The sequence below is a fragment of the Tinamus guttatus genome, unplaced genomic scaffold (genome assembly GCF_059628265.1).
Source record: "Tinamus guttatus ecotype Peru unplaced genomic scaffold, ASM5962826v1 Tinamus_guttatus_pri_ptg000123l, whole genome shotgun sequence".
In the NCBI taxonomy this organism is placed as follows: domain Eukaryota; kingdom Metazoa; phylum Chordata; class Aves; order Tinamiformes; family Tinamidae; genus Tinamus; species Tinamus guttatus.
The window spans coordinates 1,558,184-1,584,785 of record NW_028288657.1 but is presented as its reverse complement, the minus strand read 5'-3'; the positions used below and the strand labels follow the sequence as shown (position 1 = coordinate 1,584,785).

The 26,602-nt window shown below is 58.5% G+C and overlaps 1 protein-coding gene across 4 annotated transcripts; it reads left to right on the top strand.

The window, feature by feature from the left end:
• Positions 1 to 591: 591 nt before the first annotated feature.
• On the top strand, positions 592 to 26,593 carry OGDH (oxoglutarate dehydrogenase). Of its 4 annotated transcripts, none has more exons than XM_088521425.1 (24): positions 592 to 664; positions 4,371 to 4,619; positions 9,846 to 10,034; positions 11,802 to 11,904; positions 14,983 to 15,027; positions 16,687 to 16,802; positions 17,345 to 17,499; positions 17,859 to 18,005; positions 18,482 to 18,572; positions 19,304 to 19,483; positions 20,764 to 20,892; positions 21,072 to 21,251; positions 21,621 to 21,773; positions 22,398 to 22,500; positions 22,668 to 22,796; positions 23,097 to 23,247; positions 23,404 to 23,531; positions 23,626 to 23,804; positions 23,910 to 23,981; positions 24,292 to 24,414; positions 25,022 to 25,094; positions 25,339 to 25,502; positions 25,639 to 25,793; positions 26,382 to 26,593. In XM_088521425.1, exons 2-24 carry the CDS (start codon positions 4,398 to 4,400, stop codon positions 26,500 to 26,502), a joined length of 3,108 nt encoding a protein of 1,035 aa, XP_088377551.1. In that variant the 5' UTR covers positions 592 to 664; positions 4,371 to 4,397; the 3' UTR covers positions 26,503 to 26,593. The 4 variants fall into 4 exon arrangements, with proteins under 4 accessions (XP_088377551.1, XP_088377552.1, XP_088377553.1 ...); XM_088521426.1 differs by lacking the exon at positions 11,802 to 11,904 and adding an exon at positions 11,586 to 11,676; XM_088521427.1 differs by lacking the exon at positions 14,983 to 15,027.
• Positions 26,594 to 26,602: the final 9 nt, after the last annotated feature.

The following is a 26,602-nucleotide window of genomic DNA, read 5'->3' as shown; positions in this document are numbered from 1 at the left end:
TGTCCCACGCAGGAGAGGGGCCGCTGCCACCAAGGCTGGGAACTGCTGCGCCATCTTCCCTGCAGGGAAGCTTGTGGTCACCTGCTGCCCCTGGGGACAGTGTCCTTAGGGACAATCTTTAGGGACACTGCCCTTGGGAATGTGGCCACCGGAAACTGTCCTTGGGGATGCCACCCTGGGAGATGCTGCCTTTGGGGACAATCTTTTGGGATGCTGCCATTGGGCACAGTCCTCGGGGACAATATTTTGAGGCATTGCCCTTGGGGAACGTGGCCATCGGGGACCGTCCTTGGGGACGCTGCCCTTGGGGACGCTGCCCTTGGGGACAGCGTTCCGGGACGCTGCCGCCGGGCGCCTCCTCTGGGGACGATCCCTGCGTTGTTTGGCGGGCAGCGCCATGTAGCCCGGGGAGGTAACCATGGAGACAGCCCCGCCCCCCGCAAGCCCCGCCCATTATCCAGCACAAGCCCCGCCCTTAGCGCCCGGCCCCGCCCCGCGCGGGGGTTAGCCCCGCCCCCGGCGTCCGGCGAGCGCACGCGCACGCGCGGCGGCCGGGGTGGGCGTGCCCGGGGGCGGGGCGGCGCGGTGACGTAGCGGGCGGGGCGGCGGCGGTCGGCGGCCGCTGTCAGAGTCGGAGCGGCGAGCGGGGCGGGCGGAGGCGCCGGTAGGTACCGGGGGACGGGTGGCGGCGGCGGCGGCCGAACCGGGGCGAGGAGAGGGCGACAGCCGGGCGGCCGCGACGACCGGGCCCGGCGGCAGCGGCGGCCACGGCCACGCGCCGCTCCCCGGTGTCCTTGGCGCCACCGCCCGGGCGCCTCGGGGAGGGGGAGGGGCGGGGCTTGCCTTCAGACGGGCAGCGCGCTCGGCCAATGGGGCGGCGGCGCTTTGCCTGCCGCCCCTCTCATTGGCGGCAGCGGCGGGTGCTGATTGGCCAAGGGGGGCGGGCCCGGCGCGCCCGCGCGCGCGCGCGGGGGGACGCGGGCGCGCGCCCCTTCTCCTCCCCTCGGCCGACCCCCCCCTCCGCAGCCCCACGCGGGCCCCGTCCACGCGCGGCCGCCGCCACCGGGCGCCCCGCGGGCCGCGCGCGCGCGCCCAAGGTCACCCCGGGCGGGGCGGCCTCGCGCGGGGCCCCCGCGTCCCGCTTGGGCCCGCCCGTCGCGGCTGCCCGCCCCTTCCAGCGCGGCCACGCGTGGGGTTTTTTCCCCCTCTCGGCCGTGTTTTGGCAGCCCGGCGGCTGCTCGTCTCAATCGTCATGGTGACCGCACCAAACGCGTCCCGGGAGCCCCGTGGTTCCGCCCGAGGTGCTGCCAAACATATGGATTTGCCTTAAAAACAGGACCTTTCCGCGGATGTCCTAGCAGCGTCGCCACCCTCTGGCCTGGATTCCCCCCCTCAATATAACAGTGTTATCTTTATTTAATAGTAATAAACCAAACCCTCGTGTCATTATAAGCCCCTGAATTTATAGGAATCCTCCTTGTGTTTAACACCAGGTAGAGGGTGGCATCAGCGATGCGTCCCGTGCACCAGCCGAGCTTGGTCACGCCAAAGTTTGCCCCTCTCCTCCTCTTCTTCCCATACATTAAGTCCCCATTAACCGCTTGACTTTCCCTCTGATCAAGTCTTTAATTCTTCCTTATCCGTCGCTTGGCAGCTCTGCTTTTAAAGCAATGCCCAATTAACCGTCTCCCGTGGCGGGTTTCACTGATTCCGGCTGCCAGAGGTCAAATTTAGTAGCTTAATCTGCTTTGCTTCGTGGTCTGGTGTTGAACGTGGGAGCTCTTAATCTGTTACGAATATTCTTGTTGTTTGACCTTTCAGCGAAAACGCGAGAGCGAGGAGCAGGAATTTGAGCGTAATCCAGCTCTAGCGCCAAGGGCCTGGCCGGCCAGCACGGGATCTTTCTTTTTCCTTCTAACACCGCTGGGGTTGAAGCAGAGTCACTTTGTATTCATTAATTGATTGTTCCCCTATCTGTAATCTCGGTTTCCTGGCTCTTTGCTCCCGGACGTCGCTTGGGTTTATCGGAGCGGCCCTGCTCCAACACGGGCCTGGTTTGCCCCGGCGCAGCCCGAAGCTTCCCAAATCCTGGCAGTGATTCCTTTGCGGGAGACTCCCCAAATGGGCTGATTCTGCTCATTTTGGGTTGCATTCCAGGGGTAGACACCTCTGTTGTGCAGACACCGGGTGCTAGGCAGAACTGAAATTGGACACCGAAGCTAGAGACGTCTTTGAAGCTTTAGTCCTGCAGCTCTTTTAATTTTCCATGCGCGTGTGCCCGGGCACGTGACTCGGGGCGCTCGCTGAATTATCGCTGTGCATTTTGCTGCTTGAAGCGCAAGAGGGTGAATCACAACTGGAGAAAACACGTTGGAGGTTGTTAACTCCTGGAAGCAGCAGGACGGTCCCAGTCCTTCCTTGGGCTGGTTTGAACTTCTGTCCCGAATTAACGTCTGCAGCTCCTGAGGGCCCAGAAGTGCCGATTGCTGCAGTTCCCTGCTCCTCAACAGCGGTTTCCATTGGGGTGCAGCTGCCAGTTGCTGCCTCCAGCAAGTTGCAATGCTCCTGCATTTAAAGGTGCATCAACCTGAGTGCTTTTTGGACCAAAATCTCCGTTTTGAGAGAGGAAGTTTAGCCACTGCAGTGCTGGGTAACTAGAACTAGATTCCACACCCCAGGCCTGGAAACCTGGCTGAGGCACCGTTAGTAATGACAACGTATTTTCTCTTTCTCTTTGGCTCGTGCACTTTGAGACTTCACTTTATCTCTCGGGTTCGTGACGGCGGCTCCTCGTGAACCCGGAGGGAACGTGGAGACGGGCCAGCTGAGGGCACCTCTGACCTTGGATCCTGCCTCTTCTGGGAGCAACGAGGTGGCCCAGGAGTCCAGGCGCAAGGAGAGCCGCGGTGCTGGGGTCTCCGCGGTGCTGGGGGACCTCCCAGCGCTTTCCTTTGGGCTCAGGTGTCTTTAAGAGGTAGTTTTGTCAACCCTGTTGACCCGTAGAGCAGGTCCTGGGTTGCTTTTCCTCCCCATTCCTTGTCCAGATTCTCTGGACAGAGCCAAAAGTGATGAAACCCTCCGTCCCAGAGTCCCCATCCCAAGTCCTTTGCTCATGGATGACGGAAAACTGGCCCAGAGCTGATCCATGCCAGCAGCGGAGCCCTCCTTTGCTGGTGACTTTATGGTCATGGATGCCAAGCTGGGCGATCACGACAAGAGATAGTTGATGGTGCCACCTCGGTCCTGCCTTAGGCTCCCTTAGACGGAGCGCAGGGACTGCCTGAGCGGGCAATGCCGCGAAAAACGCCTGGAGAAGAGCCCTTCCCGTCCAGCTCTTGGCCAGGCCTTCCGAAAAAGGAGAGGGAAGCGCTTCCAAACCGGCTCGACGTAACCAAAGCTGCTCGTGCAGACCTGGGAGGGCTCACACCGTTCGGCTCCGTGGGAGGCCGGGAGGGAAAATGTGACGTTCGGCATTAAAATCCGGCCCTTAACCAGTTTTTTCCAGCGCTCGCCTGGGAAGGGCTGTCACTTGGGAGCGGGGCCATAGGTAGGAGCTGCTCCCGACCGGCTTGTGCCGATGGGCTTTTCCAAAGGCTTTTTCCCAAAAGTTATTTAACCCAAGTTATTTCCTGTTTTGTTTTGGGATTGCTTCTTTTTTGGCTTTGCCAGCTGGGGAAGGTCACTCGGCCACGGCCTTCCCGGCGCCGAGTCGTTCCAAACCTGTTCCTGTTGCGCCCAGGGTGCTCCTCAGTTTTGGCCGTTACACCCAAATTCCACCTCGTCCCTGCGAGGCACCAAGCTTTTCTCACGGGATCTCGAGTATTTGCACGAAACACTTCAAATTCAGTGAAAAGAGACGAAATGCAAGGGCCGTATGTGCCCTTTTCCTTTTGGAATCTAACAGAGAAGGTTTTTTCCTGGAAAAACTGGAGGACTGTTCAAGGAAGAATCACAAAACACGGAATAAGAAGAATCAAATTCCGAGAACTGAGGTGGAAGGCGCCGGGGTAGCCCGATCCTTCGGGGGAATGGGCAGCCCGGGCCGTGTTCCCTTGTAAAACTTGTTTCCTCTCGGGCTTTAGTTTCACGTGGCAGCCGGTGGCTTTATCCTCTTTTCGACCCCAAGAGAGGTTGTTCTGCTGTTAAATCCTTCCCGCACGGTTGGATGGGAGACACTGGGCTCGTGGCTTTGGGCTGGACTCGGCAGATCGGAGCCGGTTGTGTCCCCAGAATTGTCCCTTTTTGCAGGCACGGAGCGCTCGTCTCTGCGACGTCCCTCCCTCGTCCGTCCGCGAGTGCCGCATAGGGGGGTGGGAGACGGTCCGTTGTCTCGGATAACTTCTAAAACGCTTCCCCTTTTCTCCCAACAGGAACGCGTGCGAGGCCGCAGGACAAAAATGTTTAACTTAAGGACTTGTGCCGCAAAACTGAGGCCGTTGACGGCCTCTCAGACTGTTAAGACAATTCCCCAACACAGGCCGGCAGCACCCAGGACGTTTCACCAGATCAGGTGCTACAGCGCGCCCGTGGCTGCCGAGCCCTTTCTGAGCGGGACTAGTTCAAACTATGTGGAGGAGATGTACTATGCTTGGCTGGAAAATCCCAAAAGTGTCCATAAGGTAAGGAGCAACCTCGCCAGGGCTCCGGCTTCGCTTCTCTGCTGCCGCAGGGCTCTGTGTGCAGTAAATGCAGGTAAGTGCACGTGGCCCAAGGAGGATTTCGGCCAGGAGGGCCCGGGAGTCCTGGAGCGCTGCTGGTTTTTCCTGGAGGGAACGACGGCCCGGAGCGGGAGGAAGGTGAAGAGGAGCTGCTCGGTTCCCGAGTGGATGTCGTGGGACGCGCACGGCGTGGAGTCCTCTGCCTCCGGGATCGCACGTGGATACAAAGGACGGCTTTTCCTGGGAATGCGCCTTCAAGGAGCTCCTGATGCTTTTATTGCTGATCTCTTCCCTGCTCCGGCAGCTCGTTAGGAGGGTTTAATTCCTCTCTGGAGGAAAGGGAGGGTGTTTTTCAACCCGCCACTGCAGCCAGGCCTGGGGAGCTATATCAGACTCCTGCTCTGGTAACCAGAGAGCTTCCCACCTGCTGCTCCGTAACCTAAAATTGGGAAACCAACTTAGCTGCGGGCTAAGGTCTGCGGCGCCGGGCTGCAGCCGCGTTACCGCAGCTCCTCCTGCTAGGAGGGGCCGTGGGAGATGTTGCCATAATGACCAAGTTTCAGCATTACCGGGGGTGGTTTTAGGGCAGTTTTCTACATGTTCTGATGTGGAGCCGGGATTTTCTCTGTTCAGGGGCACATGAACTGCCTGCAAATATTGATGCAAATATTAGATGAGCAAGTGAGAGATGAGCTCGCGTTCAAACGCAGCAGCACTGGGCATCTTTTCCACAGCTCTGATTCCGAGCATCCAAAATACGCAGCCCTTGGGGCATTTGCTGCTGTAAAGGTGTTAAGTAGGATCAAAGGCAGGTTGTCATGGACAGAGTTGGCTTCCTGCTTCTTCCCAGGCAAACGAATGGATGGGAAAAGCAAAGCAGCCTCTAAAAAACCCCACAAAAACAGGTTATTCTGCATTGTGCCACTTGTCACATAGTGACTTGAAAGCTCCGGGCCACGTTCTGTGCCCTACCACATAATCCAGCCCTTTAGGGGGGGAGTATTGAATTAAAGGCTGCTAGATCAGCATATAGCATTTGGCATCAGACTAAACACTTAAAAATGAGGCAGGTTTAGGCCGCGTTTGGCCCTTTTTTGAGGGTCCGGTCGTGTCTTTACTAAACCGCAGGTTTGCCCACGTGCAAGCCCTGTTTGAAGCTCTGAACATCTCACCCAACAGACGAGCCCCAAGCCTCACAGCTGGGCCAGGTTGCTCAGGACCTTGTGCAGTTGCTTTTTGAGCATTTTCAGGGGAGATTTCGGGCTTTCCAGACCCCCCGTTCAGCATTTGCCGTGAAGAGATAGGGAAGCAAATGTCCCTTGGGATATTTTTGTGTATTTAGAGCCGCTAAGGGTTCCTTCCATGAAAAAAACATCCCGTCCGTGACCTGCGTTGCCCTTTCACTGATACTCCATAAACCGAAAGAGCAGGAGTCTGTTCAAACCTGTTTTGAACGAGTCCCCGCAGCCCTGTCGGAAGCAGCCAGAAAAAGCGGCGGCCGCAGGCGCCAGCTCTTGCCGTAACTGAAACCCGTAGCTGCAAAAGCGAGAGAGAAGCGGGAAGTGCTGGCCGTAAAGAGCAGAGGTGGGTTAAAAATAGCTGCTGCCTTCGGCCTTTCTGGAGCGGGTTCGTGTTTGTTTGCGCAGACGGTCCTGGCAGGCGCTCCGGCACGCGGAGCCGAGCGGGAAGCGCGCCTGGATGCGCGGCGTGAGCTTGGCCTCCTCACGGGAGGCCTCGTTTGCAGCTCCCCAGACCAAACAGGGCCTGAACTTGTAGTTTCCAGGTGAAATCGGTCTCTTCTCCTGCTGCCTCCCTTGGGCATGAAATAAATGGGGTCTTTTTGCTGCTGGGAAGCAAACATGACACTGGTAGTAGGAAAAGCAGGTGGATCCCGGGCTGCTTTTGGGCTCATCTCTGTCCAGGGTGAATCCCAGTTGGTTCTGCTTCCTTTAAATGCTGCCGCTGGGTTCCCTTTCCAAGCCTCTGGCTTTGCTCCGGCCAAGTGGTATGCTTTAAAAAATAATAGGAATTAAAAAAATACACCTCGGTGGTGGACAGGGGTTCTTGCGTCGCAGGACCAATGTGCTGTCAGGTAGGGAGCAAATCTTGGAGGGGAACCTGTAGAACTAGTCCCAAACCCGCTTGGAAGGAGCTGATAACGCCTGGGCTGTCCCGGTTACGCTGACTCGGAGCTTCCTGGGCAAAACTCCAGCGTTCCGGGGTGTCCGCCCGCTGAGTCACGATCCCGCGGGACTCTCCCTGCCGGGTGGTTTCGCGCAGCCGCCGTGGGGGGGAAAGGGGTTTTCTTCAGTGTCTGACCCTGGCTTTGCTCCCCAGCGGTGCAACCCATTGAGCAGGGGTTGCAAAATGCCGTTTTGGGCTCGTTTTGGGGAGAAGCGGCGCGCAGGCAGCGTGTCCGTGGGCGATAGCTCTGCCGGGGTGGAGCTGCTGCAAAGAGCCTCGCACAGGCCTGGCCAAGGCTTATCTCTACCCAGCACGGAGCAGAAACTGCCCATGAGCTTTCTTGTGCCCCTGGGAGATCAGGCTGCTTTTCACTGACTCGGGGTTTGCAATAAACCCCTGGCTTTGCCGGGATTTCCTACAATTCTGTGGCCAAAACTTTCAAGAATTTTCCCCAGTAGAGTAGCCCCTGGCGTCCTTTCGGGCTTTTGAGCAAGACAAATTGATTTACTCCATGCAGAGATGGCTGTTTTTAAGCTGCAAAATATTTTTAAGGGCTTGTTTAGCTCTGAGAAGGTTTAAAAAGAAAACTTGTGGGTTTTTTTGTATTCCTTGGCTGAGCTTATGCCCATCCCGAGTCCCCAGTGCTGTGGGATGGGTGGCCGGGGTTGTTGGGAAGTTTCTTGTCGTCTCAGGGAGCGGGACGAGCCCGGAGAAGGGCAGAGGGAAATAACCCCGTTGGCTTCATCCCGGCTGTGACCTGGAGCAAACTCTGGATTCAAAGTCCTCCTGGCCCTGGTAGCACAGGAGGACGGCGCCGGGCTGCTCCGTGATTCCTCACCGGCACGTGGGCTCCTAAAGGGCCATTTTGGAGCAAACCCCGAGGGAGCCCGTGCCCGGCGGAGGAGAGGACGTGTTTGCATCTTGCAGCATAAAACCCCGCGTGCTGCAAGTCTTGCAGGGCTGAACGCCCTGGGCTGGAAACGGCATCCGAAACCGCCGCGTTGCTGGCGAAGCCTGCGGCGGAGCAGCCCGAAACACCCTGCAATTACCCGGGGCAATAAAGCGTTTAGCAAAAGTCCTGGCGCTGCCCAAGCCGCTGCCGCTCCTTGTTTGGCGACCTCCGGGATGGGCTTTTCCTTTCGGAGCGGGAGCGCTCGGAGAGGAAACGGTTTCGAATTTTGGGACTGGGATCCAGCACCGGCATCCGTGGTGTCACGGGTGATCTGTGCCTCCCTGGTGCAAAGCAGCAGCGAGCGGGGGACATGGGATGCTCCTCCTCTTGGCGTCCCAGTATTCCCTGATTTTCCCCCAATAACCATTGCCTTAGTGCTGGGAGCGCTCGCAGTGAGGAAACCCTGGACTTACCCATCTGGATAGAGCTGCTGCTCGAGGTGTACCTGCTATTTAAACCAAAAAAGGAAAAACAATTGTAAATTATCAGCAATGCTGGGTTTGGGGTGATTTTTAGTGTTTTTGTTTGTTTGTTTGTTTTTTGGTTAAGATCCATATTGGGTCCAGCAGCGTTGAGAGGAGAGGAAGGATTAATGGGATTAACAGGATGAAGTGGGCGTTTCTGTAAAGGAGCGGCCGTGGCCTCTGCTGCCCCTTTCCCCCCTATGTAGGGATGATGGTCCCACTCACTTTGGGGGTCTTCCTGAGGTACAGGAGAGGCTTTTAGTGCTTTGGTGGCTCCATCTTTCCCAGATTTCTGTGTTCCCTCCCTACAACCCGCTGCTGAACTTAATCACCCTGCACAGCCACACGATGGAGCGTGGATCGGACACCGCGGAGCCCGGAAAAGCAGCAGCAGAGGCTCCGCTCCACCGACATGAGGCCCCTCGGACCAACCTGGCCCATTTACCGACTGCTGGGGACAGGGGATCCCTCCAGCAGCAAAACAAAATTTCCTTTTTTCGCTTGTGCTGGCGGCTCCGCGCTGTGCAGACACGCGGCTCCGGGGCAGAGTTGCTCCAGGTCGTTTTTATCCTCGATATTATTCGTTGGCATGCAGGAAATTGCTAGGCAGAGAGCAGGGGAAAGGCCGGGAGCGTGACTGGAATAAATGGTGCCTCGCCCTGCGCTCCGCAGGGAAAATAAGGGCGATGGGATCAGCTGCCTGGCTGCCAGCGTCTCCCTCTGGAGGCTCCAAATGCTGGTTCTGCTCTTTCCGTATCCAGGACTTCCTTTCTAAGCTTTTTATATTTTTATTTTATTTATTTATTTATTTGCATGGGCACCAGCTGCTCAAACCAGCAAGCAGAAGAACGCCGGGAAGCTCCGGGGGGTTTTTGGTGGTGGTGATTAAGAAACTCCCCCAAAACCCTGCGCTCAGCAGAATTATTTTGTCCTCCCTCTGATCACGGGGGCCGAGCGCTCCTCCAACATCCTCTTTCCCAGCCCGCGGCGCCGGATGTGCTCCGGGGAGGATCCCTCTCCCGTCGCCTCCGCGCCCGGCTCCGACCTGGTTTTGGAGGCGAGGGCGGTTTTGGCGCCCTGCTCTCCCAGCTTTTCTCCTGCAAAACAAGTTCTCTCCTGAGCCTGGCAGGAGGAGAACAGGCTGATCCGTGAAGCCAATGGAAAGGAGGGACATGGAGTTGTTCTCTAACTACAGATGAGAACCAGCTCCCAGTCCCAAAACCATTTATAAATAAAGTGACCTAGTGAAGCCACCCCTGCACTCGGCCAGAAATGGGGTTTGGTTTTGTTGGGCTTGGTTGGGCAAGGAGAAGGGTCAGCTCCTTGCTGGCTTCTGCCCCTACCCACTTGTCCAAAGAAATGGTCAGGGTGGATGGAGAAGGGAAGAACACCAAAGTGTTCCACCAAAGTGACACCAAAATGGTGCAAGGGCTTCGCTCCCTTCACGTCCAGATCCCACCTCCCGTCTCGGTTTGTTGGTTGTCCTTCAGATGAAACCCGTGGGTTGGAGCTGTCCTCTCCAGCCGTTCCCGGGGCCGAGGAGATGCTGTTGCACCGCGTGTAACTCGGCCTCTCTTTCTCTCCTAGTCATGGGACATCTTCTTTCGCAACGCCAATGCCGGAGCGGCGCCGGGCACCGCGTACCAAAGCCCCCCTCCCCTGAGCACCAGCCTCTCTGCACTGTCCCAAGCCCAGTTCCTGGTTCAAGCACAGCCCAACGTGGACAAGCTCGTGGAGGACCATCTCGCCGTGCAATCTCTCATCAGGGCATATCAGGTACGGAAAGGCCGGAGCTTTCCCAAGGGGGATACTGATGCCCTGCTCGGCACAGCTCCAAAAACACCCTCCGTTTAGTGCATCCAGTTCATCTCTTTGGCCTGGAAACTGGGCTGAGCACGCCTGGCTTGGTGCTCCGCTTTATTTTAAGGGCAGTTGCTGACCTGTGGGAGCGGATGCATCAGCTGATGCTGGCGGGACAATAGGAAGATTAAAGCTATTGTCACCCTGACGGAGCAATTAGCACAGCCCAGTTGGCTGGAACTGCAGAGATTGGAGAGCTTTTCCCATGCCCAAATCGTTTGGCCTTGGGAAAGGAGCCTCTCTCTCATGCTAAGCTCCCGTGGAGCTGGTTATCGTTTCCCACTTCCTGCCTGGCTCAGCTGCTGGGGACAGGGATCCTGTTTCCCGTCTTTCAGATGTGCTTTCGGTAGAACTTCTGATGTCCTAAAAGTAAAGCTCAGGAAATGTTTCCTTGCGCTTTCCCGGCTGGGAAAGGGCCTTAGTGCTGCCATCCTCCACCAAAGAAGCCCCCACTGCAGATCAGGAGCCTGCTCGGGCATTGGGGAAAAAATCCCTTCATTAGCAAGAGGTTAATGCTGTAAGGGCAGCCCTGGGAAAGGCAGCAGCTCCTTGTTGCGTTTCAATGCGGAATCTGCATTCCCGTCGCTTCTGGAGCGGCGGTGTCAGGAGCTGCTCCCTTGGCTGTGCCGGGAAATCCTTCCCTGCTGTTGCTGTAGCTACAGCGGAATAACCGTGCGGATGCCCTGCCCGTGGGATGCGGGCAGGGGAGCTCGGCACAGAGCGCGGAGGTGGGAAAGAAGACGAAGGTAAGAAGCCCTGCCTGGGATGCGCAGCCTATTTAAAACACCAGGCAATTAATTTCTTAAATTGGATTGAGCTCTAATTACGGGCGAGCGCTGCCGGGTGGCCCCAGCGAGAGTTTGTGGCTTCATTGTAGGCACTGTCACATGCCGGGTTCTCGGTGGCCTTTTAAAGAGCGACTCGTTTGGGGTCGGGGAACACAAGCTGCCTTTGTGCTGCCGTAACGCAGCCGGTCGCGCCACCCTCCGGCTCCCGGCACGTTCCGCATCTGCTTCCATGGGAAACGCAGCTCCCCCTGGGAAAAGACCTTTTCCACATTCCTGCATCCCTTCGGGAATGCCCCTGCGCACCCACATCCCAACGGGGCGACCTAGAAACCCAAGGGGTTTCTGCTCCGTAGTGTAAGAAACAGATTCCCGCTTGGAGGGTAGTGTTGGGTGTTGAAAGCCAAAGTTACTGACTCAGAAGTTGCAGGGATGGTTGAGAGGAAGGCGAAGAGCGGAGCTAGAAAACATCCATCTCCTGGAATTACTGGATCCTGGAATTACTGCTGGTGCTGGTGGGACTTCGTGTGCACCAACCCGCAGTGTGTGGAGTCCCTGAGGCCAGATCTGTCCAGTGCTGAGAAAGAGGGAAAATGTGCACGGCTATTTGTTTTTTTTTTTTTCTTTATGAACACCTCTTAATTAATGTGTTTTAATGAATAATCTGTGTTATTGCTTTCAGGTCAGGGGTCATCACATTGCAAAACTCGATCCTCTCGGCATTAGTTGTGTAAATTTTGATGATGCGCCAGTAACTGTTTCTCCAAACGTCGGTGAGAATTACTCTGCAAATTAATTCTAATGTAATTTAATTTTTTACCCCTCCCTTCTTTTCTTTTTCTCCCCCCCCCCTTTTATTTTTTCGGCACTTCCTGTCCATTCCCGGCCCATTTCATAGATTCGAGGGCATCATGTAGCACAACTCGACCCACTGGGCATCTTGGATGCGGATCTGGACTCGTCCGTTCCGGCCGATATTATCTCATCCACAGACAAACTGGGTGAGGGCTTCGAGAGCAGTTAGTGCTGCATTGCTTGAGCTCCTCTCTCTTTCACGGCTTCGTAGGTAGAGCGCTTCAGTCCTGCGGGGGGAAAGGTCTTAAGTTTCCTTCGGAATGATCACTCCAAATTTGGGCCCGGAGCGCCGGCTCCCGCATGCCCGGCGGCCGCGGAGCAGTTCTGCCCCCCTCTGGCTGTGCCGGCGAAGGGGGATCGCGGCACAAATCCCATTGCTCCGGTCCTGCCTTGTCGTGCAGGGCTGGAATGTCGGCGCCGGCTCTTCTGCTCGGCGCGGCCGTTCTCCTCCCGGCCTGCCGCGGGATCTCCCGATCCGCTCCCTTGTTCCCCAAGTGATCATGCCAAGGAAGCTTGGGGATGCGTTCCCGGCACGAGCGGAGCGGGGGGATTCCCAGCTCGTGAGGATGAGCGATGCACGGAGAAGCGTGCGTGATGCCCGAGGACCATCCGGATCCAGAAGCGCTTCAGCCGGGCGCCTCCAAACACGCTGGAGTTTCCATCTCCGTAGTCCGTAGTCTCCGTCCGCTCGCGGGCGCTTCCCGAGGGTTGTCCCCCCTTGTCCCGCCGGCGCTCTTCGGGCACGCTTCTAACGTAGCGTAGAGCAACCGTCCTCACTACTAACCGCGCACGACCGCAGCAGCCCCTCAGATATATGGTGCATGTAAATGGAGCGGGGCACGGGGACACCGGGCACCCTCCAGGGCTGGATGGGGATGGGAAGGGACCTGAGCCCAAAAGAACTCGGTTCTCCTGGCCGGAGCGCAGGAGCTCCCTGGGAGAGCAGCGCTGCCGTGGGCCCAGGAACGGGTAATGAAACCAGAGAGCGTTTTGGTCCCCAAAACCCCTCTTGCTGAGGCTGGGGATGTAGTTTTGTTGCTGGTGGGACAGTCCCTTTATAGCAAAAGGATGTTTTGAACTCGGGTTGCATCTGGATTTCCTGTGCAGGGAGCAATGGAGAAGGAATAATAACTTTTTGCTGCCCCAGCTTGCTAGATAGTGGGGGAAACGTCTCAATCCCCAAATTTGGGCTATTTGACCTGCTTTTCTTGAGGCAGAAGCCCTGGTCCGGGTCTCGGGAGCTGGCAGGCTCCTCCAGGATGGGTTTGAGAGGGTTTGTAGCCTCCAAGACCTCCTGGCTTCACGTGCAGCCCGCAGCGCTCATCCCGCTCCAGCATCACTGATGCTCAGGTAGTGCCCGAGCTGGACAGACCCTGCTCTTGAATTTAATTTCTATTTCTTTGTGTCTTCTGTATTTTTTTTTATCAAGATATCTGTCATTGCAATTTCTAGTTGATTTAATTACCAGGAATCCATGAAATTCCAGGAAGTGGGAAATTAGTAGAAGATGCTCTGGCCCTGGTATGGGCTGGGCCTGGGGTCATAGCCCTTCTGCTGCTGGGACCCCAGGTTCAACTGGATCTATCCCGCGAAGGGAGAGTCCTATTTTTGCCTTCCTGTGGGTGTTATTGATTGTTTAATGGGTTTTCCTCTTGCATCAGCAGCCCCGGATGGAAAGCTCCTCTGATAGGTCTTTAAAAAAAGCAGGTGGCCGTAGCCTGCCATGTCCATCCAGGCTTTGCAACCCATCAGTTGAGAGCCAAAAACCAAACCCTGTGGGTAGAGTTTTCCGCCTTTGCAGGCTTCCTGATGGCAGGAAGAGTCCAAATGTCCCAGGTGCCACCCAGGATCCGCCGGTGCTGGCCGGCTAGTTGTAGAGAAAAACAATTCCTAAGCAAGTCCCGCTGGCTTTTGGCTTTGAAAGAGTGTTTCTTAACACTTGGGCTGTGGCTAATTCGCAGGGTAGTTAATAACTCTTGAAACTTGTCCTGGGAACAATCAGGTTTGCTATTTGTGTGCAGCGAGATACTTAAAGGTCACCTCTTGTGGTGCAGCTCCAACTGGCCCGGCAGCCGGTCATTGCGGGCTTGCATGGCCCATCTCCAAAACAGGCTCTTGCTGCTCAGTTGCTTCTTGTTTAGCCGCTCGCTTTTGTCTCTTTTGCAAGCATTTTGGCTTGGATTGAGGAGGTGACCTTTGCAAAAAGCTGCAAGGGTGAGAAAGGCTCCCTGGGGGAAGGTGGGGACAAGCCGCGTGTCCCCAGCTGACCAAACTGGAGAGTCACATCCATCTTTTTTCCCATCTTCTGCCGATCCAGCCTGGTAAGTGATGTAAAACAAGAGGTGCTGTGGGATCACCTACCTCGGCCTTCCAAAATCCAGGTTTTTGCCTGGCTTGTGTCTTGTGTCTGTCCGTCTCCATGTAGCCGAAAACCTCTTGGCCCAGACCCAACCACAGCATCGTGTCCCCGTATCCGGGTGCACCCGAGTCCCGGGAGAGGAGGGAGCCCGCACGGATTTACCGGAGCCGTCCGCGCCCCTTCTTGCATGATGCTCCAGCTCCATCTCTCCCTGCTGACCCAAAGCAGAGGGGTTTTCCCCCAAAACGCGGGCGAGATTGAGGCACTCGGGCCGCCCTTCGGCCTCGCCATCCCTCTTCCTCATTAACCAGTTTAACCCGCATGCGGAGAGCACTAATGTCCCGCTGTGTGGTCCCCCTTCCTTCGGAGCACGACGTTCCTCCTCTTTTCGGGGTCGCCTTGGAAAGGAACCGGGAAAGCCAACCCCTTTGGGGCAGCGCAGAGCGCCTGCATCCCGCGCCCTCGGGGACATCCCGGATGGATCCGGCGCCGTGCCGGGATCGTGCCGGCCCGCGCCGCAGAGGAGATCTCAAACCATGCAGCCCAATTGCTCCCCAGTGTCTGATGCCTCCCCTTCCCTCCCGGGGCTCTTCCCTCCTTCCCGAGCCTTTCCCACCAGGATTTCCTTTGCCATGTAGCCTGTAGTCACCCTCCATTCCACCCCCTTTTGCCACTGGTGGGTTTTCAACTGTTTTTTTTTTTTTAACTGTGATTTTTTAAACTTGTTCTTTCCATGACTAGTTTTCACAGTTCTAGGGTGCTTTATTTATTTATTTATTTATTTTCTTCTTCTTTTTTTTTTTTACTAACTTTGACTGCGTCTCTCTATCTTCTTCCTTCTGCCCCCCGTCCCTGCCCACCCCAGATCTTGCAGTGTTCAAGGAGCGGCTGCGAGTGTTAACAGTAGGAGGTAGGCAAATAACGAGCCTTTAACCCTCTGGAGTGCAGGACTCTCTTTGAATAGGTTATTCTGGGCATGAACCGAGCCGGTAAAGCCACCCCGTCCTCCTGTGTCACCCCTGCCCGTCTCCGGTTTGGGACCGCGCTGGGTTTGTCTCGGGCTGCTGCTTGGCGAGTCCTTTGCCCCGTGGAGATGCCCGCGGTGGAGCCTCAATCTCCCTGCCCTAGGTTCAAGCCCCCTTTTCTAATGGCCCTGAACCAAAAGGTTACTCCATTTAGGGGTCTAAAACCTGTTTTTCTGCTTCTGTTTGGTTAGCTGAGCCACATTCACCTGTTAAAACTTTTGACTAGGCCCTGTTTTACCCCGGGGATGATTTTGCAGCCCTCCCCGCCACCGGCTGCATCGCTGTCCTCGCTGCCTGTAAAATCAGCAGTGCCCAAACACCGGTGGGTTGCAGCAAAGCAGAAGCAGAGACCCCCTAAAACTCCCCATATCCCCTTTCCAGCTCTGCTTTGGCTTTGCTTCAGGAATTTAGGGAGTTTATTCCTCTCCCTGCCCTTTCGGAGCCTCCGTTTCCCTACAGACAAACCGGAGCTCGGGCAGCTGCTCCCCGTTGTTTTGGGATGAGGCTGCTGCCCTGTTCTTGGTGCTCTCCGAAAACAGGTCGGATCCCTCTCGGTCACGAGGATGCTGTAAGTAGGTGCAAAACGGAGCTTGCTGGAGCATTTAATTGGTTTTAAAACAAAAAACCCACCAAGTGGAATCACCATGCTCCCAAAATGAAATCCTGGGGCAGGAGGAGGCAGCTGCTTTCATAGCAGAGAGTCGATCCCGCTCGGATGTGATTTGGGAACGCGGCTCCCATCGCGGGGCTGAGCCTCTGCGGGTGGGATCGCGCTCCAGCCGGGCCCCGAGGCCGATCCGGGCAGCGTGCTTGGATCGAGCTGGGAAAAACGGACTAAAACTAGGCAAAATCCCAAAGAGCGGAGCTCTCCGCAAGGAAGAGTTTCGGGAGTGGGAAGAAGCCCCTTCGGCGGCGCCAGCTCCCCGGGCTGAGCTATTCAGGAGAGTCCGCCGCCGAAACGGATGCCGTTTCTCTCTGTTTCGCTTCCCTTGTTTTTTCCCTCTTTTCCTTTGGGTTGGACTGTTGTAACCGTCTCCGTGCTCTGCTCTGACTTCCCTGTTTGTAATTCCGGGCGCGCGGCAAAACCTCCGTCCTGCTCCATGGCGCCTCTCGATCCTGCTGTTTCATTTTCTCTCCTTGAAACATTTATTCTTTTTTTTTTTTTTTTTTTAAATTGTGTTCTGTGGGGGCTACAAACTTCCCAATTCTGACCCTGGATTTTAATTCCTAATTTACATGCCTATATATTGCTTTGTGTTTCGTCTTCTTGTGTTGCCCGTGTCACTTTGCACAATAACCCCGTTGCACTTGTGCTCAAAGTCTGCCACTTAATTGCTGCTTATTTATTTTATTTATTTTTTTACCCATACAAACCTCCTTTATGATTATTTTTGCCTTTTTTTTTTTTTTTTGCTGCTTCCTTTTTTTCTTTCATTCCCTCCCCAAATGCACCTGGCTCCCATGCGACCATGTCCAACATCCCGTCCCCGTCCTTCCCTGCTCTCTCTTGCTTTTCACTTGTCCCACCCGTGAAAATCCCGCAGGCTTTTACGGGCTGGACGAATCCGACCTCGACAAGGTCTTCCACTTGCCCACCACCACGTTCATTGGAGGCAACGAGTCGGCTCTCCCGCTCCGGGAAATCATCCGGCGGCTGGAGGTAAGGAGCGAAGGGAAACCGTGGAGAAATCACCTCAGAATTGGGCGGTTGTGTCAAAAATTGAGGAAATGCTGGATCGTAATGTCAATATGGGTGGAAAAGGCCTTCAGGATCAGCGAGTCCAAGCGTAATCGCTTGCTGGCTTTTGGGAATCTGGGCACAGCCGTGACCACTGTGAAAATCCTGTCTGGAAGGGACTCGAGGATCATCTGGAACCCCTAAGGAAAGGGAATGAGTTGGGTTTGTTACAGTAGGGCCTGTTCCCAGCACGCGCATGAGCCGCGGGGACCATCCCGAGTGCCCCACGGCAGCCTGGAGGGTCCCCTGCGCCTGCAGCCCCCCGGCAGCACTAGGAAAAGCAGCTCCGAGGACGTGCGGGTTCCCAAAACGCCTCCACGCTGCTGCTCCGTGGGCTGCTCTCGCCCGCTAACCCAGCGGCGCGGGGCGGATTTACGTCCCCGTCGGCATCGCGCGCACCCGGAGGAGGCGCCGCGCGTCCCTCGCTGCTTTCCCGGCCCTTCCCTCCCTCTTTTCCGGAGCAGATGGCCTATTGCCAGCACATCGGCGTGGAGTTCATGTTCATCAACGACCTGGAGCAGTGCCAGTGGATCCGGCAGAAGTTCGAGACGCCGGGAATCATGCAGTTCACCAACGAGGAGAAGCGCACGCTGCTGGCCCGGCTCGTCCGCTCTACCAGGTACCCGGCCGTGAGCCAAATCCGCTGCATTTCCCACCGTTTTCCGCTTCGCCCTGCTTTGCTGCGAGGGTTTTTTTTTTGCCGCCACCTGAGTGGCATCGTCACGTCATCGGTGGCGGTCTCGGTCAGAGCCCTTCGTCAGGGTGACGCACTCGGGGCGCCGGCGCTCGCCCAGATGCTGCCAGCGCGTTGGCAGCGAGCCCGAACGCGCAGATGATCCTGGTGCAAAAGGTCTATAGATAAGATCTTTAGATACATAAGACCTATAGATAAGCGGATATTCGGCAGGCCGGAGCGCGGCGCGCTGCCAGTGTGGGCCGGGGGACGCGCGGGGAACGACGGCACCTTTGGCCTCGCAGGTTTGAGGAGTTCCTCCATCGGAAGTGGTCCTCGGAGAAGCGCTTTGGCCTGGAAGGCTGCGAGGTGCTCATCCCAGCCCTGAAGACCATCATTGACAAGTCGAGTGAGAAGGGAGTGGATTATGTTATCATGGGGATGCCCCACAGGTAATTCAGGGCGGTGTTTGGGTCGCAGAGGAGGGGACACTCGCAGGGTCCAGCGTCACAGGGCAAAACTGGCTTCTGCCACCACCTACCTAGTCTTGTGGCTAAGTGTTGTCCATCCACTTAGCTCCAGAACTGCAGCTCCGTTAATCTTGGCTTTGCTGGCTGGCTCCGTCGCTCCGGGGTGGACATTTTGACTTGATTCCACAGCAGTCCGAAGCCAAGAGCTCCGACTGTCCCACAAAAGTTGTCAGGATGCGGGGTGGCCTGTCCATCCTGACGCTGAGGGGTTTCAAGTCTCCAGATTTGCCAAGAGACCTTCTTGTACAGAGCTGCAGAGCCCCGAGCCTCTCCTGCTTGTCCTCTCCAGCCCACCTGAGCCGTTTGGGAAAGGAGGGATCGTCCCCCCGGCTCCGTGCGAGGAGGGGGAGGCCGGTCCCTGCTGGAGGCCGCTGCTGACGGCGGCTCTGCTTTCACAGGGGGCGTCTGAACGTTCTCGCCAACGTGATCAGGAAGGAGCTGGAGCAGATCTTCTGCCAGTTCGACTCCAAGCTGGAGGCTGCGGACGAGGTGGGTCCTTCCCTCCGTTCCGCATCCGTAGCGATTTGCGGCAACCGGCCGTCGCCTCCGGGCGGGCGCTGGACGCGGACGACGTGGAGCGGGAGCGGGATTAGAGCCCCGCGTGCAGCGCCCTTCGGGCACGGGGTGACCTTGGCATCGCCGGCGTTTCTCCATCCATCCCCACAGTTAGGGACCTGCATGGGTACCTCCGGCAGGGACTGCAAGGCCGTCCTTGCCCGTCCTAGGACCTGGCCTCTCCTTGAGGATTGCTATGGTAAGGGCTGGGCAATGAGCAGCTGTGGCGGGTGTAAAGCAGCCTCAGAACAAATAGAAAGGGGAGGAGAAGCCACCCAGGAGCTGCACGTGGGGGGCTCTTCCCTAGGGAACTTGCTTCCTCCGGGTTCCTGCAACGAGTGCTGGCACAGGCCAAGGAGAGCTCTTGGCTTCGGCTCCATCCGGAGGTTTCTTAGCACCTAAAAAGTCTCTTTTTGCATTGATGGGAAGCAGGGCAGCTCCTGGAGCGCTGCTTTCTGCCCGGGCTTCGGATTTCTCGGAGTTGCTGGCCTGACACTCCCTCGAGTGTCCCTGCCAGCTGCTGCCCTGGCAGGAAGATTCCCCCTTTTTGCAGTCCCCGCAGTCCCTGCCATGTTGCTGGAGGCAACGGGATCTCCTTCCTTGCATCAAAAGCATCCCGAGTTCCTGGTTTTGGTGACTGGAGGTGACTGTCCTCTCCCTCTCAGGGCTCCGGTGACGTGAAGTACCACTTGGGAATGTACCACCGGAGGATTAACCGCGTCACCGACAGGAATATCACTCTCTCCTTGGTGGCAAATCCCTCTCACTTGGAGGCGGCTGACCCGGTGGTTCAGGGCAAGACTAAAGCAGAACAGTTTTATTGCGGGGACACTGAAGGGAAGAAGGTAAGTGGTGCCGAAACCACCTGTCCTTCACGGTGAGGTGGCCAAAAGTGCATGGAGGCGGTGGGATGCAGGCAGATGGATCACTCTGGAGAGCAAAACCAGACAAAGAAACCCAAGGCCCTTCGGTTGCTCCCTGTGCCCCTTTCCCTGCCGTCACCTCTCCTATCCCCTTGGCTTTGCTCTTCTTGGCTTTCCCCATCATCTTTGGTGATCATTGGGTAGGAGCTCGATCGCTCCTGGGCTCCCACTCCTGCTTCCTCAGTCTCTGGGTGAGCAGTTTGTGCTCCTGAGGTGATGAGGAGAGAAGCAGAAGCACCAGCCTGTAGTTGGAAGGCCAGGAAATGAGGGGTCTTCCCATTTCTGAAAGCCAGCCTGGGAATCCCAGCTCGGAGGCCTCAGAGGTAGGAACCTTGAGCTGAAGAATCCAACCTCGACCAGGAATAAAACCAGTCTCCAGGTTGGAGAAGGTAGCGCTGGGAGGAGAACCCACCTTCAGGGAGCATAGCTGTCTATGGGGCACTATATAGTCTATATAGGTGTGAAAGCAGCCTGGGAACAGGCTGTGGGGGCTGATCTGCGAACACTGTCGCTGTCTGGCTCGGTGCAAATCTGTCTCCAGCACTCCAGGAGAGTGAGATCCAACGTCCTTCCCTTCCTCCCACGCTCCGAGGGCTGCGAATGAATAGACAAACTCTGTCCTCGGCTGACAGGCAGCGTCCTCAGCCAGCCCCTGGGTGAAAGAGCAAAATATGGAGCTCGAGCCATAGCGCGCTCCCTGCGCCAGCCCTGCCCGGGAGTGCAGAATCTCCTGCCAAAATGTTCTCTGTCTCCCTGGGTGAGAAGTTGGGGAGAAGGATGCATTTTTCTGGACTTCCCCACTTGTAAGACGACCTTGTTTTCAGGCGTGTGTATTTGGGGCTGGAGTCGCCTGTGAATTCCAGCTGCTCCCTGCTGATCTCCAGCTAGCAGCTGCTGGAATGGTGCATCCCACTGCTCGGCGGGGCTGCCCTGGTGCCCCGTCCTCCCCGCTCCGGGGGCGTTGAGGTGGGATAACCATTGGCCTGGCTTTTTCCCCCTGACTAGCCGTGGCGCCATCCTGATCCCTTGGGAAACGCTCGGACACCTTCGCAAGCCGCTCAGTGCCTTTGTGGGAGGCCGAAGGCTCGTGGAGATGGGGCTTGTGGCTCTGCAGAGCCTTTTCCTGGCCGCCATCCCTGCCCAGGGCTCCTGTCCCCACGCAGACCCCGGCGCTCGTATTGACCCGGGTCTTTGCCCCGCAGGTGATGTCCATCCTCCTGCACGGGGACGCGGCGTTCGCGGGCCAGGGCATCGTGTACGAGACGTTCCACCTGAGCGACCTGCCCTCCTACACCACCCACGGCACCGTCCACGTCGTGGTGAACAACCAGGTAGGACCGAATCGGCGCGCGGCGCTTGGGCCCCGCGGAAACCGGAGCCGCGTCGCCGCGACCGGCCCCGGGGCGCCGAAACGCTGCCGGCCTCGTGCCAGCCCTTCCCTGCAAACATCAAGGATCCTTTGCGGATCCTCACGGCTCCGCTGCCTCTGTCCTCCGCTTGCCCGCTGCAGATCGGCTTCACCACGGACCCGCGCATGGCCCGCTCCTCGCCGTACCCCACGGACGTGGCCCGCGTGGTCAACGCGCCCATTTTCCACGTCAACGCGGACGACCCCGAGGCCGTGGTGTACGTGTGCAACGTGGCGGCGGAATGGCGCAGCACCTTCCATAAGGACGTGGTGGTGGATTTGGTAAGGGATGAGGCATGAGGCCTGGTTATGAAATCATGGCTCCACTGTGGATTTCTGGGATAGTCCCTAAATACCTCCCAGGATGGGTTTTCTGGAAGATGGAAGGTCTTTTTAGGGCTTATGCAGCCTTTGTAGCTGCTTTTTTGAGGGGAGGGAGATGAGATAAAAGGAAGGTAACAGGAACATATCTACACTTGGAGAGGAAAAGCTGTCTCTGACTCTCCTGGATCCTCCTCCCATGTGAAGGAGGTCAGAATTGGGTCCTTCCCGGGCTGATTTGGACCTTCTTCATAGCATGGAGGCCCCCAGGTAACTCTGCCCCCTTCCTGAGCCGCTGCTGCCCTCCAAGGCCTCTTCCCTTCCCGGTAGGTTTGTTACAGGCGCAACGGTCACAACGAGATGGACGAGCCCATGTTCACGCAGCCCCTGATGTACAAGCAGATCCGGAAGCAGAAGCCGGTGCTGCAGAAATACGCAGAGCTGTTAATTTCGCAGGGGGTGGTAAATCAGCCCGAGTACGAGGTACCGTCGCCTGGGACTCGGGAGGAGAAACTGCACCGAGAACCGGGTGCCGAGCGAGGGGGAAGGAGGGCACCGGGTGACGCGGGGTCCGCGCGGTTGCAGCAAACACGTTTCTTGGTTCAGGCTGTAGCTTCCTACAGGGCGAAAGAGGGGGACAGGCAGAGGGGCTGTTGCTGTGCTAGGCCAGGGGCACCGAAAATGCTTAAAGCCCCCTTGTTTGGGTCAGCCCCCGCTGCAAAGACACCGGGGCCCGTTGCTGCTTGCGCCTGTCACCTAAAGGGCCAGCGCCGGAGCCTGCGGCAGCGCTGGCAGCGCCGGGCTCGGGAGCAGAGGCCGGTGCTTGGAACACGGAGCCCAAGGGTCGCCCGGCACGGGCCGTGCGGCGCGGGGGCCGCTTTGGGCAGCATCCTGAGCGCTTGGGACGTCCCGGCCGCTGCTTCCTGCGCGTCAAGAGCCGCAGCGGCTCCGCGGGGCCCCCCTAGCGCCGCTCTCCCTGTGTGCTGGGTCTGCGAAGCCGAAGGCGGTTCCTACAGCAGCAGCAGGGATGTCCCTGGGGGAAAGGGGAGCTCCTGCAGCCAGGGGGTCTCTGCAACGGCCCTTCCACCTCCTCGCCCTGCCCCACAGGAGGAGATCGCCAAGTACGACAAGATCTGCGAGGAGGCCCACGCCAGATCCAAGGATGAAAAGATCCTGCACATCAAGCACTGGCTGGACTCCCCCTGGCCCGGTGAGTTGCCAGCCCCTCTCCGGAGGTACCTAGGGGACAGCCTGGCTTCTCCAGAGCCCGCCGGGACTCCCAGTGCCGTGGTGGAGCGGAGCGCGTTCCGGAGCTCTTCGCGTCGAGCCCAGTGTGGCCTTTGGGACGTTGCGAGTCGCTGCTGTTGTCCCATGCAGGTTTCTTCACGCTGGACGGCCAGCCCCGGAGCATGACCTGCCCCTCCACTGGCCTGAACGAGGAAGACTTGACGCATATAGGTCAAGTGGCCAGCTCGGTGCCGGTGGAGGATTTCACCATCCACGGAGGTAGGAGGTCGTTGAAGCTAATCCGGACTGTGGGCTTGTCCCAAAGAGCCTGTTGCTTAGAGGAGAAGATGCAAGAGAAGGCTAGAGGGCAGCTGGGCAAGCAGGGACCTGTTACAGTTCTCCCCAAGGGAAGGCAGGGAGGAACAGCTCTTATTTTGGAGCTGATCCTCCCTGCAGTGCTGGTTCCTGGTCCCTGCTTCCACCCTTGAGCAGAGGTGGATCCTCTGGCCCGAGGCCCACGGGCAGGCCGAGCGCATGGGACGGACACGTGGGCTTGAGGAACTGTCTTCTGCCCGGCAGGTTTGAGTCGGATTCTGAAAACCCGCGGGGAGATGGTGAAGAACAGGACTGTGGACTGGGCGCTGGCGGAGTACATGGCGTTCGGCTCCCTGCTCAAAGAGGGCATCCACATCCGCCTGAGCGGCCAGGATGTCGAGAGGGGCACGTTCAGGTAAAGCCCCATCCGCCTCCGCCCTGGGTTATTTGGCACCCTGGGCTGCAGTTTTCCGCTGGCAAGAGGAGTCCGGTGCCATGAGGCGGGAACAGGAAAGGGTCTGGGATGAAGCATGAATGAGAGTAGCCGCTGAGACGCTTTTCCCTCTTCCAGCCACCGCCACCACGTCCTGCACGACCAGAATGTGGACAAGAGGACCTGCATCCCCATGAACCACCTGTGGCCCAACCAGGCTCCCTACACGGTGTGCAACAGCTCCCTCTCGGAATACGGTGTCCTCGGTGAGTGCGGAGGTCTGCGCTCGGCAGCGACTGCGGCCGTGCTCCGGGGACGTAACCTTCCTCCTCCTCCTCCTCGTCCTCCGCCGTCCCGCAGGGTTCGAGCTGGGCTTCGCCATGGCCAGCCCCAACGCCCTGGTGCTCTGGGAGGCCCAGTTTGGGGACTTCCACAACACCGCCCAGTGCATCATCGACCAGTTCATCTGTCCCGGCCAGGCCAAGTGGGTCCGGCAGAACGGCATCGTCCTGCTGCTCCCGCACGGCATGGAGGGCATGGTAAGGATGCCGAAACGCCGAGGCTCGCGCCGAGGCCGGCCTGGGCGAGTGGGGTCTGGGTGCGTCGCGCCCGGCCCGCACAGCGCTCGCGCTCTCGCCCCGCAGGGTCCCGAGCACTCGTCCGCCCGCCCCGAGCGGTTCCTGCAGATGTGCAACGACGATCCCGACGTCTTCCCTGTGAGTGGAAGTGTCCCCCGTGCGCTGAGCTCGGCCTGGCCTCCTTGGGCCCTCCTGGGTGCTCACTGTGCCCGGGAGCCCATCCCGGCCTTGCGATGGAGCGGGGAGACGATAACGCTGCCATCGTAGCACGGTGCGGTTGGGGCGGGTGTTGTGTACTGGATGGTGGTGGCCGCTTGTGCAGCCTCTCCCAGTGCCGTGGGATGCTCCGAGGGGGAGCAGGACTGGCTGGAGAGGGGAGGAAGGGCCACGAGGCCGGGGAGCTGCGTGGCCCTCCCAAAACGCCCCTCCGCTCTGCTTGCCGAGGCAGAAACTGGACGACTTCGACGTGCGCCAGCTCTACGACTGCAACTGGATCGTCGTGAACTGCTCCACTCCAGCCAACTTCTTCCACGTCCTGCGGCGCCAGATCCTCCTGCCCTTCCGCAAACCGGTCAGTGCCAGTGGCCCCGTTCTCGGCCGCGCTGCCTCCGCCGTTCTGCTCCCGTTAGCCCGTGTCGGGATGCCCTGGATCTGGGCTGAGCCCAGGGATGGGATTTAGAGCAGGGCCGTCCTTGTGTCCTGTGAGCCAACGGGCACAGAGCAGGGAAATGGACCCGGGAGCAAAAAGGTGCTGCCCTCTGGGATCACTCCCAGCACTGAGGAGCTCGATCCCGGTGGCGGCTTTAAAAAGCCCTGCCCTTGGGAAAAGGGAGCAGCCGGCTGCTCCTGTGGCCTCGCACATCATCCCCTGCCCCGGGGCTGGGCGCAGGTCCGCACCAGCGAGGAGCCAGGGCCCCTTGTTGCCTGTGTCCGTGACATCCCGCTGCCCCTTCTCGCGGGCTGGCGAATCCGCGCGCCCTAGGTAGGTCAGGGATGTCAGGGCCGGGACGCAGTGATAAATAACCCAGCAGCCTCTTCCCTGCGGGGAGGAACGCAGACGGGCAGAGCAGGAGGGGTTGGCAGGGGCACCAACACGGGTTGCAGCAGAGCAGCCGAGTGAGGAGCAAAATCCCTTTGTGCCGCTGACGGCCTCGTTGCCTCCTCTCCTCCCGCTGCAGCTCATCATCTTCACTCCAAAGTCGCTGCTGCGCCACCCCGAAGCTCGCTCCAGCTTCGACGACATGCTGCCAGGTACGGGGAGCGCGCGGAAGCGCGCGGGGCCGAGGCGGTGCCAGCCAGCCCCAGTGTTTCCGTGCTGTCCCACTGTGTCTCTCCATGCAGTGGTTGGGGTGGGAAAAGATTCCACAGGTCTGGCACGTTGTGCCTGTCTCGTTGTTGCCACCTGTGGGTGACAGCAACTCGCACCGCATCGCGGTCCTGATGCTGGTTGATTGGGTGTCCCCTGCCATGACGGTGACGTCTCGTTTCCCGGCAGGCACCAACTTTCTCCGCGTCATCCCCGAGAGCGGCCCTGCGGCGCAGAGCCCCGACAAGGTGAAGCGGGTGCTGTTCTGCACCGGCAAGGTGTACTACGACCTGACACGGGAGCGCAAGGCCCGGCAGATGGAGGCTGATGTGGCCATCACCCGCGTGGAGCAGGTGAGCGGCTTCGCTCCACGCGCTCGTCCTTGTCGTGGGGTGGCCGCACAGGCGCTCTCGGGGCTGTGCCGTCCCGCACGTCCGCCTGTGCTGTGTGCTGCGGCGGCTGACGCCTCTCCGCCTGTCCCTCCGGCAGTTGTCTCCGTTCCCCTTCGACCTCCTGCAGAAGGAGGCGCAGAAGTACCCCAACGCGGAGCTGGTGTGGTGCCAGGAGGAGCACAAGAACCAGGGCTACTACGACTACGTGAAGCCCCGGCTCCGCACCACCATCAACCGCGCCAAGCCCGTGTGGTAAGGGAGCGGGGCGGGCGCCTCCGCCCCTCTGCGTCCCTGTGATCCCGTTCCCGTCCCCGTGATCCCATTCCCATCCCTGTGATCGCGTTCCCATCTCCGTGACCACGTTCCTGTCTCACTGACCCTGTTCCCATCTCCATGATCCCGTCCCCGTGATCCCATTCCCGTCCCCGTGATCCCGTTCCCGTAATCGCGTTCCCGTCCCGGTGACCACGTTCCCATCCCCGTGACCGTGTTCCCGTCCCCATGACCGGTTCCCATCACCATGACCGCGTTCCCCTCTGCATGACCGTGTTCCTGTCCCTGTGATCCCATTCCCGTCTCCATGATCCTGTTCCCATTTCCGTGACCCTGTTCCTGTCCCTGTGACCCTGTTCCCGTCCCTCTGATTCCGTTCCTGTCCCCGTGACTGCGTTCTCGTCCCCGCATTCCCATCCCTGTGACCCTGTTCCCGTCCCGTGATCCCATTTCTGTCCCCGTGATCCCATTTCTGTCCCCGTGACCCTGTTCCTGTCCCTGTGACCCCGTTCCCATCCCTGTGATCCCGTTTCTGTCCCCATGACCCCGTTCCCGTCTCCGCCGCAGGTACGCGGGGCGGGAACCCGCCGCCGCCCCGGCCACGGGCAACAAGAAGACGCACTTGACGGAGCTGCAGCGGCTCCTCGACACCGCCTTCAACCTGGACGCCTTCAAGGGCCTGGCCTGAGGCGCCGCGGCCGCCGCATGCTCGCGCCTCGCTCGCTCGCTGTCCCGCTCGCCTCCCGCCTCCGTCCTTAACTACAGACCTTGTCACCTTAGAGCACGGC